Below are 17145 nucleotides of genomic sequence, written 5' to 3'. Positions count from 1 at the left end.
AGGACTTGGGAGTGATGGTGTACGAGAAGCTTAACATGAGCCGGCAATGCACCCTTGCGGCCCAGAAGGCCAACCGCATCCTGGGCTGCATCAAAAGGAGTGTGGCCAGCAGGTCGAGGGAGGTGATTCTCCCCCTCTACTCTGACCTGGTGAGACCCCACCTGGAGTACTGTGTCCAGTTCTGGAGCCCCCAACATAAGAAGGACACGGACCAGTTGGAGAAGGTCCAGAGGAGGGCCACGAAGATGATAAAAGGGCTGGAGCACCTCTCTTATGAGGACAGGCTGAGAGAGTTGGGGCTGTTCAGCCTGGAGAAGAGAAGGCTCTGGGGAGACCTGACAGCGGTCTTCCAGTACCTAAAAGGGGGCCTACAAGAAAGATGGGGATAGGCTGTTTAGTAGGGCCTGTTGTGACAGGACGAGGAGTAATGGTTTTAAAATAGAGGGGGGTAGATTTAGATTGGATATTAGGAAAAAATTTTTTACAATGCGAGTTACAGAACACTGGACCAGATTGCCCATAGAGGTGGTGGATGCCCCATCCCTGGAAACATTCAAGGCCCGGCTGGATGAGGCTCTGAGCAACCTGATCTAGTCAGGGATGTCCCTGCTCCTTGCAGGGGGGTTGGACTAGATGACCTTTGAAGGTCTCTTCCAACTCTAACAATTCTATGATTCTATGATTCTATAAACAGGGCTATGTGAGTACAATGGCCGAAATATAAAGGCTTTTCTCAGGAAAGTAACATGTTTGAAGCTTTCTTAAAGGGGATGTCTCTGTATGCTACATCAAGAGCAGACTCGGCCATTTTGCCAATTGCTGCCTTTCCTTTAATAAATAATATTCCATTTAGCAAAAAAAAATTATTTTTTTCTTAGTCCAGTAAACCAAAAGGTGCCTGATATATCCATAGAAATATAGACTAAATTAATAGTTGACTTATTCTGTCTTGGCAGCAGTCACATTTTAAATAAAAGTATATTATAAAACACACCTGCAAAGTTCACAACAAGAGCAATATATCAACGTTGACCCTTTAACCAATGCAGAGGACTAACAGTGACTAAAAAATGCAAAGAGGGGCCTCAGGCTAGCTAGCAGAAGTAGCAGAATGGGATATCCATCCATTAGCTGCTGCAGTCCATGTGTACTCCCACATCAGCATTGGACAAAAACTCTGGTGGCTCACATAGATATGCTGGGCTGTAAAAGGTGAGAATTGAGGGGCAGACACATCTGTCCCCCTGCCACCCCTGCTGTCAAACTCAGGCAGTAGGGCTTTTTAGATAGGAATGGCAATGGGAGCACCATCCTGAAGTAATGTCGGTATTACGTGCCTGAGTATGTGTCACTGCTGTAAAAATGAGCAGAAAAGAATAACTTAACATGGAGACAAAATTGAGAAGGTGGAGGAACCAAAGGAGTTCAAAGTAGAAAGGACTAAAAAGGCAGTTGGGAAGGCTCTGATAGCACCCTGAAGAGGAGGACAAAAGGAAGAATAGGTTGCAGTATCTGGTGCTTTTTTTTTTTGGTTTAGTTTTTAGGAACAAGAGACTTACGATATTTAACACAACTGGATGAACCCAGTGGTATAGTGCAACAGACCAGGAGAAGGGACGATCAGGTTAAATATTATTTATGCAGGTTATATTCATCTAAGTCAGCAGCATCTGATGGCCTTAAACTACATAAGGAGTTTGTTAAAAATAGTCTCTTGAGTGTTCACGATTATCTTCTGTAACTTTTAGAAGACAAGAAGTCCCATAGAGCTACCAAAGTCACAATTAACTTCAAAAATAAAACTATCAACCACTTTGTGTGACTTCAGTACCTGAAGTTATTTTAAGGACAATATTAGGACACACATAGGTATTATTAGGACTATATTAGTTGGTACACAATCATCTAGAGCATGACAGAGGAATAAAAATGTCCAGTGTGGATTTGTAAAAACAAAACATACCCGTTGTCCCTTTACAGATGAAGGGTTAAAAGGAGAACAATAAATAGGCTGTCACCAGAGTGACATTTTCAAAAGCAACCAAGTAAATATGTTGTCTGCAGAATGCACACTGGATGCATTACATACAGTGAGAGTTTTTATCACAGTTCACTCATGGGCTGGGAGAACATTCAGCTGATGGCTGGAGGGGGTCTGTTCTGTCCTTAATTTTATTTTGTGCTTTTGTTAATTATTTGGGTGGTAAAATGAGGAATATCTATACACCTATAAACCTATTTATGTAAGTATGTGTACCCAAACATCAGTCATATTTCCTTGTGGTGTGCTAAGGCGTCTCCTCATCTTGTGTTTTTCTGATTCTAAACCACTGCCCAGTGTGTGATGTGCCATCTGTATGCCTGTGTGGAATTTAAGAAAGGTCTAGAAAGAGAAGGGTCTTGGTAGAAAAATGAAATGAGAAACTAAAAAAGGTCTCTGAGGAAGGGGACTCTAGGCCATGAAGTTCCAGCCCGAAAATGTGTAACGCCACAGCTGTGAGCTCAAGATGTTTCTATATCTGTATCTACATTGCCTGAATATTGTCTTTTTGAAACCAGCTAGTCTTCCAAACCCTCAGAGCTATTAAAGCCACCTTTCCTGCTGGTCTGGTACTGTACAGTTCATCTGTTTCTTGACTAGGTTCTTGCTTTTCATCCCAACGAGAACTGGTTTTCCGAAAGTGTTCCTGTTATTGCAAAAACTTTTGACACTCCAGCTGCACCTGTCAATATAGTTCCCAGAAATACCAGTTTCCAGCTAGAATGGAGAGCTCCTCTGCACGTCAATGAAACCAGCTTCTGGTTTGAGCTGCGTAAGGTAAAAATACCCCTTTGCTTTTTCCATATCAGAGCAAATTTAACCCACTCTGTCCTGGTGAGCAGGACAGGGTGGCAGGATGTATGTGAAGAGTCTCAGTGGTTAATTTGGGCATGATGATGTCAGTCTTAGTGGCTCAGAAGGGGCAGGATGGAGGCAGTGTTTGCCAGGAACAAGGGGGAGTGCAGCTGTAGAATTTAATACTCCATAGTGCCAAAGGACATCCTGGATGACCCTACCAGAATTCCTCCCAGGTCTCCTGTTTCAGTAGAATCCCCTCCCTCTTTCCTCACTGCCCTCCCTCAGACTTGTAGCTTGTAGCTACAAATCCTGTGCCAGCTCTGCACAAGAAAGAGAAGAAAGGGGCTTTCAGCATTAAATATCAGCTACAGCCTAGTATCTGAATTTTATTTTCCTGTGATAGAATTTAGGAGAAAATGCCAGAGAGAAAAATTAGTCCAGTAGAGCAGACTGTGGAGGAAAGTGCTGCAGTGACAGCAGCATGGATGGGAGCTTCAGATTTTAATGTCTGGACCACTGGATACAGAAAATGTCATGTGCTAAACTGGATCACGTAGATTCCTTAATATAGATAATCGGATTCCTTAGGTCTACACTAAACATTTCCCATCTGCCCTAAAACAAATGTCATAGCACAATTCCACTAAACCGCCTCCTTTCAATTGCATCATGGCAAGCTGAACTCATAGGTACATCATGGTGATCTGGAAATATAAGCTACACAAACATAAGCGAGGGCAAGGCTCCTTTTGGCTGTGCAAAGAGGTCACTTAATCTATTGTCCTTTGTGGCTGCCAAGACTTGTAGGTCTCCAGAAAACAAAGGAAAAAACCTAAGTTTGTCCTTGGTCTCTAAGAGGACAAAGTCCCATGATTGAAACAGCACACGCATAATCTCTGCCCTATGACATTAAAAGGTGGCAAGGTAGTTAATCTACCCAGGAACAGAACTGTGACACACTTCCAGCAGAGTAAGAAAGTTGACCATGATGATGTTTTATTTTTCTAGTGGCAAACAAAAAGCGACTGGTTTTCTCCTGCAAGCACTGCATGCACAGCAGATGTTGTTTACACATGCAATCTCACAGGAACTCTTCCTTCAGCCAACTACTTAGTAAGAGTAACCGTAGTTTATGTTACAGGAGTGAAAAGCACTTCCTCTTCAACAAGCTTTAAAACTACAGGTAAGCACTTAATGTAGGATAACAAGATTTTGAGACTATTTTCAGGATGTGAATATTCAAACACAATATTTTGTAAAATTTCCCAGGGAATTTGCTTATATTAAGAAACAATAGTTATATGTGTTTGAAAAATAAATAATAACACAGTACCACATCTGCAAAAGTAATAGGGCAAAAGATCATAACTACTAATGAAAGGCTGCATGTGAATGAAAATTTTGAAATTCGTCCATCGCAAAGAGAAGGCCAAAGATTCATTCTCCATGCAGATTATTGATGTAGATCCTCCATTCTTTTGTATGTCTAAACACTCATGTACACATCTAAATTTTTCTCTGTGCACCTTAGCCCTTTGACTTGCTATAAACATATTTTAAGGGTTCTGTTTCTTCCCCCATTTGGCCTAAGCCGGTGTTCCCAGCAAGCCAGGAGTTCCAAAAAAAGCAGAAGACAGTAAAAACTCTGTACAGTGGGAAGAGGCTGATGACAATGGAAGCAAACTGACCTACTACATCTTAGAAAGCAGGTAAGCTATGTGTGCAGACACTCTTCCCATAGGGAGCAGCCCCAAACACCTATGGATGTCCAGGGGCCTTCAGTTTGGCTCTGATGGGAAGAGTGAAATATCAATGACGCAAATGGCCCTGCTCATGGGATCTCTTTCTTGGGTAAACTAAGAAGCCATCATGTCCAGAAATTCCTGGAAAACTTAGAAGAAAATATAAATTAACATTTTCAGACCAACCTTGAAATACAAGGAAATATTTGGATATATGTTGGTGAATTAGAAGAAGATTCAGAGATATTTTCAAATCACAAATTTCAAGCATTTAGGATGTATTCTGAGCTAAATTATATGTAGAAATATTTTAGTGTTCAGAGGACTCATGGAAAGGCATTACAAAGTGGCCAGAAAGAATCATAAGGTATTCCCATCAACAGAGGGTGACTAGATAATTTTTAAAGTGCTCTATCATCAAATGCAGATTGTCTCATTAAGCATCTGTAGAGTGCCAGTTCACACTTACTCCTGTACTGGTATTGGAAGGGATGAATGGACAGGTTAGAGTATATTGTTGTGGGTAGTGACTTCGAAACTTCTAATTTTTTGACCATGACTCTCGAGGGGCCCGTTTAAGGCAGGCAGTGCAAAGCTAAATTAATGCAGTATTTAAAAATAGGGAGAGTCCATCTTCTAAGATATTCCTACGACATTTGAAATCGGGAAGCAATTTTTAAAGCTCAACTATTATTTCTTTTTCCTCAGTTAACTCTGTGCTTATGAAAGCTAAGGACTGACAGTGCTGTGGAGCTGAGCTTACTTTACCTATATAAGTTTTCACCCAGACATAGTTTCCTGATGCTGTAAGCTTCCTCCATACAGTTCTGTGAGCGTACAGCAGCACTGACCTGCATGCTATGAGACCACAATAATTTTGATATGCCAACAGCCAGTTTGTACCTGGCTTGCTGTGGATGGGTAAAGAAAGGACAGTCCCTTGGTCTGTGTCAGGGTTGTGTTTTAGCCACTGTTCTCCAGGCTCCATCTTCTTTGGAATCTTACGAATCACTGGAATCATAACACTTCTGAGTTGTTATTTTTTTAGTTTAACAAAAGAAACTTTTCTCCTGAATGTGCACGCTGATGTTTTTGACTGAATTTCACTTTAAGCCTCATGGTCTTTTTATGCCAGGTAGAAAAATGTTAGGTCAGTTGCATAGTATTGCAGAAAAAACTTGCATTGTCCTTTCAAATAACCCCTGGTTTTCATACAGCTCTGGTAGGGATCTGTCCACACCAAGGACATGGACTTATAGTTTTCCCATTACTTTTTGCTTTAGAAGTGTTTGACCTTTTTTCTGCCTTGAAGTATGTTGGGAGAATGATTGACATGCTCATGAAGGTCATTTCACATGAAATATTACAGTTCTGTGTGACATGAAATGATATTGCAGATATGGCCTTTCAAGTTTAAATACATGTTCTTCTTTTGGTTGGTGAATAATCAGCTCTGAATTTATTGTGAGCAATCAATCTCAGTCCAATGGGGAAAGGAAGAAATATACCCAGCAGTCAGCAGATACTATGGGAAACTGGCTAGCTAAAGAATTGTGTCTTCACTGCCAATGATTTGCTTCCTGTTTAGCTTGTGTAACCTGATGCACAAGAGCCGCTGAATTACTCTGGGCCCCAGAAGGCAAAAACCTCTAACAGGACACAAAAATAGCTTATATTTTTTTTTTTCTGAAAGCTAAATAAGAAGGTTTTGAAATCTTGGCTGTGAGGTGTACGTTGAAACAGGTGAAAGAGTGCTGGAGGTTTTTGTGTCTAAAAAATTCTACCATTTCATTTCCAATGCCAAACTAAAGATGTATGATCCCTAGCATTGCTGAAATGGCATCGTAGCTAAAACGCCACAAGCAGATTGAGGTTTCCTGCAGGCAGAGAGATGTTGTGAAGACCATAAAACTGAAGAACGAAGGGGAAGCAGTAAACAGCCCTCACCGTGTTAATGACAAACCTGTGTTATTTTGCTGTGCCTGCTGCAGGAAGCAGTCTGACACCAGCAAAGTGAAGTCCTCGTGGGAGGTGGTTTACAATGGCTCCTGTGTTGGTATTTGCACATGGAAGGCCAAGGACTTAGAAGGAACTTTCCAGTTCAGAGTGGCAGCTGCAAATGTGCTGGGACTTGGTGAATACAGCAACACGAGCAAGGACATCATTTTGAGTGACGGTATGTCCTGTACTTTCTTACTCTGTTAATCAAGTTTTTTATTCAGAGTAATTACACTGACTTCTGAAGATTTACTTCTGGTCATTTATACCAATTTGTCTCTGTGGCCCTGCAGTCTGCATGATGGTATGATTCTTGAAGTAAGGGCAAGCTCCCACGCTGGGTAAGGATGTGAGAATTACTTTGTGCCTTCAGCTGGAACACCTTGAGTGTCAAGCAGTTCGGCATTTTCTCTTTCCATGTACACAGCAGATCATCACCACAGGACTGGTGGCCCACACCTAGGGGAAGAGGATTAGTCTGACCAAATGTAGACATCTACATAGAGCCTACGAGAGAGCTTTCTGCAGGCAGCTCAAGGGTTCTCTCAGGTTTGCTCAGCTCCATAAGACTGATATGGTTTGTTTGCACAGTCATTAACCAATTTCCCCTTTCTATTTAACAGATATCATGATCTCCCCAGGCACCATTGTTCCCACTGCTGCTGTGATTGGAGTTGTTGTGCTGAGCTTGACAGTGCTCATACTCTTTGGTTTTGGTATGTGGCCAAGTTTTTTGCACAGCCTTTGTTCGCTAGGCTTCAGTAAGAGGCAGTTCAGGTGGCGGGAGATAATTGGCCTCCAGATTTAGGGAAATGCTGAACAATCCCCAAGGTGGAAGCTGGGGGGAATTTGTGTGTTCTCATTCTTCAAGGCCCTAGAGCCCTAGAGGTGGCTGGTTATGTTTTCAGTATCTAGGACAAAATACTAATTCACTCTGTGCTCAGGCGTTTCTTGCTGTGGATTCTCTGCAGGGAGAGCACAGGAATGCTGAAGGAGCTCTGATATTCCTGTGTATCCTTGTGAAAACTTGTACCTTGTAATTCTTGAGTACTGCATTTATTCACCAGACTCCCATTTTTTCCCTCTTAAGCTTTGTCCCTGAGGAAAAGATATAGAGATTACTCTTAGAGGTAGATGTCCACACGTGGTGGTCCTGCCCTCTCACTCCTCATCCTCTCCCAGAAATATGGCACCAGCCCTTCAGGTTTGGGTCTTGCCATGTACAAAAGTGGATGCTTGACTGATTTCTCAGCTCAAGGAGCAGTTGTCTGTCTTTTGTGAGAAAAAAAAATGGTGGCCAGATGGAAATGTCATGCTTACATGAGCTGCTGGGGTGTGATGTTGAATGGAATAACAGAATACCTGTAGTCTTTCAGCCTGCTTGCATGCTGGGATGCTCTCAGAGTGAAACATCTGACAGTCTGCTTTTCTGTTCCAGCATGGCATCAAAGATGGAAACCCAGAAAAACAGCCTTACCTGGACAGATAGTGTTTATCACAGAAGATAAAGAATTAGCTGAACTCAGAGGGGCAGCTGAGGCGGTGGGACTTGCCAACGCCTGTTATGCTGTCAGGTATGTCCTTGGCACAAAAGGCACAAAAACATCCAAGAGGGCTTCCCTGGACTGTTTTTTATCAGTGCGCTCATCTCTGATACCTCAAGGTAGGATTAAGGGCTGCATCTGACAGCAGGGCTGGTCTGCTCTCAGGTACACCCTGCTGTGCTGGCTCCTAAGCGGGCACTCTGGCCTGGACTACCACTAGCCCACCCGGCATGCTCACACTGGCAAAAAAGATGAGTGCACAGGGAAGGCAGAAGACCTGGTGCTTTCCAACGACTTCCAAAACATCCAGTCTTCACCTGAGCTCCCCTTAAATGTACCTGATGAGACAAATAGTATCAGATGCATTTGAGGAAGAATTTTAACAATTCAAACACTCTTAAGAAGTGACTACTATTGCTGTTTTGTAGCACTCTTCCTTCTCAAGCGGAGATTGAATCATTGCCAGCTTTCCCTCGGGACAGACTGAACTTACACAGACTGCTAGGAAGCGGAGCATTTGGAGAGGTGTATGAAGGGACTGCAGTAGATATCCTGGCAGATGGAAGTGGAGAAACCAAAGTAGCAGTCAAGGTAATCGCAGCTGTGTAGTTCTCTGGCAACAGAATGGGATGGGCAAAGAGATTTGGCTCGGAAGTTATATCACAGAGATATTGACAGATTTGGATACTTCCTTGCAGGATTTCTTGCAATTCACTTTAAGCTAAGCATATCTTCTCGTAGTGATTGCCGGAAAATACTGCATTTTTAAGGCCATGTCTATGTCTGATTGCTTTACTTAAGCACTACATGATAATGGTGGTAGTGAACCAAGCGTTATTATACTTCTGCTTTCTGTTGAATAGACTTTGAAGAAGGGTGCAACAGACCATGAGAAGAGTGAATTCTTGAAGGAGGCACACTTGATGAGGTAGGCACAGCTTTGCCACTGGGCACCTTTTGAAGTCAGTGGCACTTGAGGGTGGTGGCCTTCAAGAGGAATGAAAGCAACATTTTCCTCTAAAGAAATTACTGTGTCATTTTTGGTGTGTTTTCTTATTTCTGCTAAAAATGAAATCACTAGTGATGAATCTTATGAAAACAAAGCTATAAAACTGTTTAGCAAAATTGAAGATGTAGACTGCAAGTTTAGTATGCTCATATCATGGATTTATTTGGGTTTGGACCGACATGTTTCAGTATCTTTTCTCCCCTAGAACTAAGTTAGCTGTTAAAGGCAATTGCACAACGTCTGACTAATCCTATTTTATCAAAATAAACTTATCAAAACAAGCTGATGCTTTAAAGTTTGAATTTACTGTTGAAACCTTTTTAAAAATGTGCATACTTACCACTAGAGGCTGCCACATACCTCTTCTACTGAGGTAGACTTAAAGAAAACAATGCATCTGTCATCAGTGTGAGAATTTCACATAGAAAGGTCTGTGTGTCAGCTAGAAATCTGGTTTTCCAGAGTCTCCACAGTGACAAGTAGAAGTTGAGATGAAGTTTTCAGCTAGTAACGTAAGACTGAGAGTACCGTTTAGTTCTCAGACGTGCTTCTGCACTTCTCTGACTTCTATTTCATGAGTGCAGAATTAGAAGCACCTTTTGAAAAATAAATTATTTTATATCTCGTGCAGAAAGCATAGTGTTACTAAATTTGAAATTGGTTTTCACAGCATTTTTTTTGTGTGTTTGCATATTTAAAAAAAAAATCTTGCATTTCTTTGCCTAAATTTTTTCCACACATTGTACATTAAATGAGGTAAGATGCTTGTGAAAACCAAAAGAGAAGCATGTAATTAAAGCACAACTTCATGAAAAAGTGCTGTGTGTAAACTTCCTACAGTCTATCTTCAGTCTGTGTAGCAGTCATAAACCCAGTTAAGGTCTCTGTTCTGTGTAGTATGAAAATTATATGTGTTCATAGTTAAAGTCTCTGAAGCTTCCCAATTCTGCTTCCTTTTTTACAGCTAATAATCCAAAACCAGAAATCCTGGAAAAATATATAATTGTATAAATTTATATATATGTATTGTATATGTAATATAATTGTATAATATTATATTTAAATTTAAACACTAATGTGTTTACCACGTATGTACACCAATACAATATAGACATATAGAAATGAAGATAATCAAAAAGTTTAAATATTATATACTCCCAGTAGTCATTAAATAATAATAAAAAGAATGTATATGTTTTATATGCTTTAAATCTTTCATTTTCTAATGTGAAAAAAAGAGTGATTTAATTCCCTCACAAAGGGCTTAATGATTTTTCTTAATGTTCATCTGTAAGCTCTCATAAATGAAACCAAGGACAAAAAGGGAACATAATTGGACCTGATTGTTTACAAACCCTGATATTAGGTATTTAAATGAAATTTTTATTTTGTTTGCCTTTTTGGATGTTTATTAAAATTTGGATTATAGTGTTATACCTGTTGTCCCAGTTAAGCAAGGACTATTTGTTTCTTCTATTATTGCTATGCAGCAATGGGAAAATAGTTACCTGTATTTGAAACGGTCATTTGATATTGGTTACTGGTGAGTTATTTGTGTACAAATATATACAGCAAATTCTTGGGTGTATCCCATTGCTTCGGAAGTAAGGAATGACAGCTCAGTGGAGAAAGGGCTGCTTGAGCTGTAAGGAAAGTGCCAGATGCTCCTTCCTCTCTTTTTGTCCTTGAGAGTGCCAAAGTTTGTCTGAGTGAGAGATATGTGCTGGGGGTCAGAGGGAAATGTTGAGCTCGAAATCAAGCTTTTTGCTAAATAGTTTTTGCCCACACCTAAGATTACGTGGATTGAAAGAGGTTAGAAGGAAAATGTTCCTCTCTTTTGTTTGTTTGTTTACATTACACTGGAGCATTTGACAGCACCTTGGACATCACCAGTTTCCCTAATAGAGTCAAGTTTCTCTGACTGCTGGTGCAAGTCCTTTCACATAGGGAAAACAATTTTCTAACACAAGAAATGTGATTGTAAACATATCAGCACTGACAGGGGCAATAAATATTCTTCATTATTTGAAAAGTGCTAGATCTGAGGGTGCTGATTGCTGTGTGGTAATCCCTATCTTTTTGGACACACCCAGGCAATTACTAGCATATCTGCAAGTATTCCTTGTGTGGATTTTGTTTCTCTTGAAAATGTACTGTGAGAAACAGTTCTCCTCTGGATTGTGAAAATTATATGCTGCACCTCATGCTTTTACCTTTCTCTGTGCATTTGTCTGAAACAGCAGTTCTACTGTGAATACAGCAGTAAAAGTACTCTACTAAAATAACATAGATACCTTTAATGTACAAGTGGCAAATCGTGTTATTCCTAGATGTGATTGCCATTTGGCTATCTTTCTTTGCTTCCTGGAAATAGGATGAAGTGTGCTTTTAATATGCATGCATGCATTACAGCATCCGTCAAAGCACAGCGTAAGCCTGTGTTTGGAAAGGATGTCCCTGAACTCTCCTCATGACTGAGCAAACCCAGGCACTGTGAGTCACTGAATCATTTTGTTGGTAGAGGAAGGATTGTAAAGGCTGAACTGCTCATTCATTGCTTGCAGCTATATGCACTTTATTGGCTATCAACAGGCTGGATTTCTCCTATGTAATCTTACAGTTGTTTCCTTCTCTTTAGTAAATTTGATCACCCCCACATTCTGAAGTTACTTGGCGTGTGCCTGTTAAATGAACCTCAGTACCTTATACTGGAGCTTATGGAAGGAGGGGATCTGCTTAGCTATTTACGAGGAGCCAGAAAGCAAAAGGTACGGTAAAGACCATGAGACTTGTATTTTTAACCTATAACTGCCCACAATTTCTCAGTTTTTCCCTTCCTCAAAGGCCATGGTGATGTCCAGATGTTTTTGTGCCTTCAAGGTGTGACCTGGTTTTTCCCTAACGCCCTGGGACCCCAGTGTTGAGTGCTGACCTTGCATTCAGAGTTGTTGTGAAGAAGATTGAATATCATTAGACCACAAAATTGTGGTTTTAGTTGTGAGATATCTGCTGAGTTTGTCTCTATGAATACCATGAACAGTCCTTTGAAAAGTGATCATAAATAATGGTGGTCATGTATCTGGTCTATTAGGCCTCATAAGGTGATTTTTTTTTTTTTTTGGTCTTTGAATAGTAGCAGTATCCTTAATGTGCATAGTCCAGGCATTCAAGAAAATACCATTCCTGTACCTCTACCATTTGTATCCTCAAATTCTTTAGAATGAAAAAGGAGAAAAGAATAAAGAATAAATGTCTTTAATTAAGTAATTTTTTTTTCATAGTTAGCATGCAAATTAAAAATACAGATGGTAAGATTGTAGGTCAAAAGGACTCGACACTGAAATTTTATAGCATTATAACAGTTGTTGAGTTCATTTACATGATCAGATCAAATACACAATCAGTATTGATTGAATTCTACTGAAATGTATATACATGTGTTCTACCAGAATAATATATTATACTGATTAATACAGCAGCAACCAAATTTGATCTGATAGTGGGAGAAATTTTCAGGGTCCCATTTCTTCCACTAGAGTGAAGAAGAACTTTTGAAGGTCCTGGGATATCCTTAGCCCCAAATCAAACACCAAGATGTGTTCACCTGCCTTGCGGTGCAGTGATTTGGCAGTTTACACTGCCAGTAATCAGCATTCGCTCTACAGACATGCAGAGATTTTGCATCTGTGCTTTGCATGTTTTGGAAAAATCCTATACATTTCAAGTAGGTAACAATACCATCTTTGCATAGGGAGGTTTAATTCTGAGTTTGTAGCTGGAAGACATGGCTAACTTTTGTCTTTGTTTCTTGTAGCTCCAGAGTCCCTTACTGACAGTGACTGACCTCCTGGATATATGTTTGGATATTTGCAAAGGCTGTGTCTATTTAGAGAAAATGCATTTTATACACAGGTACAGAACTAATTTCCTTAGTCTTGCAAGGTTTACCCACAATATTGGGACTAATTATCTTACCTGGGAAAAAATACATGGAAAGATATCACAATGTAACAAGGAAGGTGAGAGCCCTCGAGTAAAATTTAATGTTACGTTTTTCTGCTAAAAATGACCTACAATTCTCTCACCAAATAGTGGACTACTCTAAGATTTGAATCCAGGACTCATTGCACCCTAGGCAAGAATTGTATCCGGTGCAACAAGGAGAAGGGCAAGTAGGGAGATCCATTTACTGTCTTCATCTGCTTAATGAGTAGCTACAGATGACACAGAGCTGGACTTTTCTCAGAGGTGCACAGGGAAAAGATAAGAAGCAATAGGCACAAGTTACAGCAAGGGAAATTAGATAATATTGTTCGCAGCATGCAGGATCAGTCACTGGAACAGATTGTCCAGAGGGGCTGTGTCATCTCCTGTCTTGAAGATATGCAAAACTTGACTGGATGAGGCCCTAAGCCACCTGATTCAACCTTGAGATTGGCACTGCTCTATTATATTACTGCTAATAGATTACTGCTCTGTTATGCACTGCTCTAAGAGGGAGTTGAACCAGATGACCTCCAGAGGTCCCTTCTGACCTTAGTTATTCTGCAATGCTAACTCTATCCTCTTGTTTCTGCCTTACAAATCAGGGACTTGGCTGCTCGCAACTGCCTTGTGTCTGAGAAGGAATATGAGACCTCCTCCCGGGTAGTAAAGATTGGTGATTTTGGACTTGCCAGAGACGTCTATAAAAATGATTATTACAGAAAAAGAGGAGAAGGCCTACTACCTGTCAGATGGATGGCTCCTGAAAGCCTCTTTGATGGTGTCTTTACAAATCGCTCTGATGTCTGGTGAGTTATAGCAGCCACATAGCTGTGGGAATAATCATACTAAATCCCACAGCAAGAAAATATTGGTTTACAGTAGCAATTATAAGGCTGTATGTTGCCATCTCTAATAATTTAAAGGTTAAAATAGATTTCTTCCTAAGCAATATTTTCATGAGCTAATGAAAAGTTTGGCACCACAACAGTACCTACATTAATATATTTCTTAATGCTTTGAGCTCTAGCTTTGGATTCTGGCTGGAAAGAGATTCTGTTACTCAATCAAACAATTTTGTACTAGACTTACAATGTGATTTTTGCTTGATCGGGTGGTGAATTGACTGCCTGCATCCCGTTCCATTTTGTTTTCTGTTAAGTTAATTGGCATTTCCTTCCTACAGCCAAATACTTTCCCCATACTGTTTCACCCTCTTCTGGTGACTTCTTTATTTTGAAGACGAAATTTCTCAGCATCATCAAGGGAAGATCACAATACTTTCCTGTGGAGGTTTACTGAAAGTGTGTATTCGGCTGCTTTAGAGTTATGGTGAAGAAGCAAAGACCCACCGTCAGGAGGCATGGATAAAACCAACCCGAGCCAGATCCATTAAACCTGAGATTCACACAAGTTTTGATTTCCGTAGCCATGGGTACTCATAGTGGGCTACAGTCCACCAGTCTTGTCCAAGTCCTCAGCGGCTGCAGAACACCCGTTTGTCTGCCACTCAACCAAATGAGGTGCTGATTGCTTTGTGAGTGGTGCTTAGGAGAACTTGTCTCTCTCCATTTCCAACTACATCTCTAGAGGTTTCTAAACACTTGTTTGAGTGAGGACATGCTCAACGAGAGAGTGTTGCCCAGGGAACCTGTGGGCAGTCAATGTCTTCTAAGCTGTATCTCCGGGAGTCTGGGAAAGTGTCAGTTCTACACATTTGTTTTAGCTATTCCAGAGGCCGACTTAAGGACATATGAATTGTTTCACAGAAATTTAAAACTTCTTACTTCTCTAACTTTTCTAACTGAGTCTTATTCTTAGGTTAGAAGCATTTTAACTGTTGGTAGGGAGATTGTTCATGATGACTATGATAATTATTTTTTTTTATTGGTGTTTCTCAGGGCTTTTGGAGTCTTAGTGTGGGAAACATTAACTTTGGGTCAACAGCCATATCCAGGTTTCTCCAATACAGAAGTTTTACACCATGTACGATCAGGAGGAAGGCTGGAATCTCCAAACAATTGTCCTGATGACCTGTAAGTTTTTTTTTGCTTAAATGTTGTTGATAATATTTATAAGAAGGAAGAGACTTATTGCCAGATGCCCATCATTTTGAATGTTACCTATGCCCATGCAGAGTTCAACATCCTCCATTTTTTTTTCAGATAAAACAGCTAGCACTTGTAGATGCAAACCTGCTGCTAATTCATTCAGTAGTGTAGCCTGTGAGTAAGAACTTAAGTATTGAAGCTGAATGGTGGATATTGGTCTTTTAAACAGGATTTCAGTGACAATATAAAATCAATCTTGGGCATGAATCTGGTAGTAATGTGATAATGGGCTGTGACTGCCTGATGGTATTGGTTAAAAGTTAAGATGGCTTTAAGAAAAAGTTACTGGTCTCTGTACACCATGTGCCTGTGATAGAAGATATATCTGGCTTTCTCATTGGTAGTTGCAGCAATTAGGCTAGTTTGATATTCAAGCTCACACAAAGGCTCATAACTTGCCTTTAAAATGAGTGACCAGATCTTAAGAATCAAGAAAACTTTGCTTGAAGTAATTTTTAAGGTCCCAGATCTTAAATTTAACATAGCAGGTAGGGCTTAATCGCTGGTCTGCCTGTTTTAACTTGTAGGATCAGGACCTAATAGCAGTAACATACTTTTTGAAAGCCAAGGATCTGAATGGACTCTTAGACTCTTGTACCATCTTTTATCTCATTTGCTGAGCACTCAGCACCTGCATGCAGCTTCTGTCAGTAGCATAAATAGCTTTTTGCTACTTTGCTAGGTCATTAATGGCATGCTGGGATTCTTGACATTCCTGCTTCCCTCCTTGTGGTTTTGAACCTGCATCAGGACATCAGCAGTCAGTAATTGTCTCCTTGGCACTTTGGCTTGCTCATTGTCATTTGACAAAACAAACCATCACTGATAGGAAGAGAGTTCAAAGGCCAAACTACTTCAACTGAGAAGTGTTTAGAAATCTGTAGTAGGCTTACACTGCAAGGCAAGTAGGGCTGACACAGAAACCTTGGGGTGTAAAAGCACTAAGGAAGTGGGATTGGGTTTTTTTTTTTTCACAGGTGGGAGAAAAGCTCCCCCTTGTCTCCACAAGATGTTACTCCAGGAAGCAATCACCTGCTTTCTCCCAAAGAAGTATGGATAGGTAAAGCTTGGTAATGAATTGGAAAAGGGGCTTGGGGATCTACAAATGAGCCACATTTATTAAAATATGAATTAGATATATGAAGGGCACTACTTTTGCAGTCAGAGATCCACATGAGGCACAGCCACCTGAGTGAGAGGCTTGCATGCAAGAGCATGTCAAGGTTTGAACTGAACTGAGCTAATTTAACATAGATCCTGAAAGGCTATGGATTGCAGCCATGAGAATTTGTAAAAGTGCAGTACCGCTGGCTGACTTGAAGCTGCAGTTTCACCAAATTCTCTCTCCCATGCAAAGTTACACAACTGAGTTTGCTGAAGAAACTTCAGTTTCGCAAACTAAGAGCTTTTGCTATTTGATTCTGGGAACACACCGCTCGAGGGATTTGGAGGGTGGGAGAGAAGAATGGGTTGCTCAGAATGCATTAGATTAAAGCAGGGTTTCCTCTTCATCCAAACAATTTTTCTCCTTTTCTAAGAAAATCCTCACATCAATTGTATTTTCCATCTTGTGTGAGAGAAAATTGGTAATGTCCTGTAACTTCGGTGCACTAAAGCACATTTCAGAATTGTTCACTTTCAGCCTCCAATATTAGATACTGAATATCAGTTCTTGGATTTTCCAGGGTCTCAAATTCTTATTTGCCCCATGTATGCATCTCTATTGGACACAATTGTCCCACTCAGATAAAACACAATTGCGAAGTGTAGGTGTGTAGGTGTACATCTAGGTGTACAGGCTAGTTCTTAAGCCTAATAGAAACCTTTGGCTGATGTTGTGTTTGGATCTGTTGTTTTTCATTTCTTCCTGAAATCCTGTGAGTCTCTTCCTCATAGTGAAGCAATGCACTATTTGCTG

At 40.5% G+C, this 17145-nt stretch overlaps 1 protein-coding gene across 1 annotated transcript in view; it reads left to right on the top strand.

Annotated features, from left to right (window-relative positions):
- Positions 1–17145, top strand: part of ROS1 (ROS proto-oncogene 1, receptor tyrosine kinase) — a 72895-nt gene that overhangs the window by 43041 nt on the left and 12709 nt on the right. Inside the window, exons 31-42 of the mRNA XM_086744593.1 lie at positions 2642–2818; positions 3848–4022; positions 4431–4548; positions 6573–6757; positions 7203–7295; positions 8018–8153; positions 8552–8714; positions 8987–9051; positions 11771–11900; positions 12947–13044; positions 13722–13925; positions 15018–15152. Of these exons, the coding sequence (XP_086600719.1) occupies positions 2642–2818; positions 3848–4022; positions 4431–4548; positions 6573–6757; positions 7203–7295; positions 8018–8153; positions 8552–8714; positions 8987–9051; positions 11771–11900; positions 12947–13044; positions 13722–13925; positions 15018–15152 (1679 nt within the window). The remainder of the gene's footprint in view (positions 1–2641; positions 2819–3847; positions 4023–4430; positions 4549–6572; positions 6758–7202; positions 7296–8017; positions 8154–8551; positions 8715–8986; positions 9052–11770; positions 11901–12946; positions 13045–13721; positions 13926–15017; positions 15153–17145) is intronic.

Source organism: Chlamydotis macqueenii, chromosome 3 (assembly GCF_036417535.1).
Source record: "Chlamydotis macqueenii isolate bChlMac1 chromosome 3, bChlMac1.mat, whole genome shotgun sequence".
In the NCBI taxonomy this organism is placed as follows: Eukaryota; Metazoa; Chordata; class Aves; order Otidiformes; family Otididae; genus Chlamydotis; species Chlamydotis macqueenii.
This window is presented reverse-complemented; position numbering and strand designations above follow the sequence as displayed.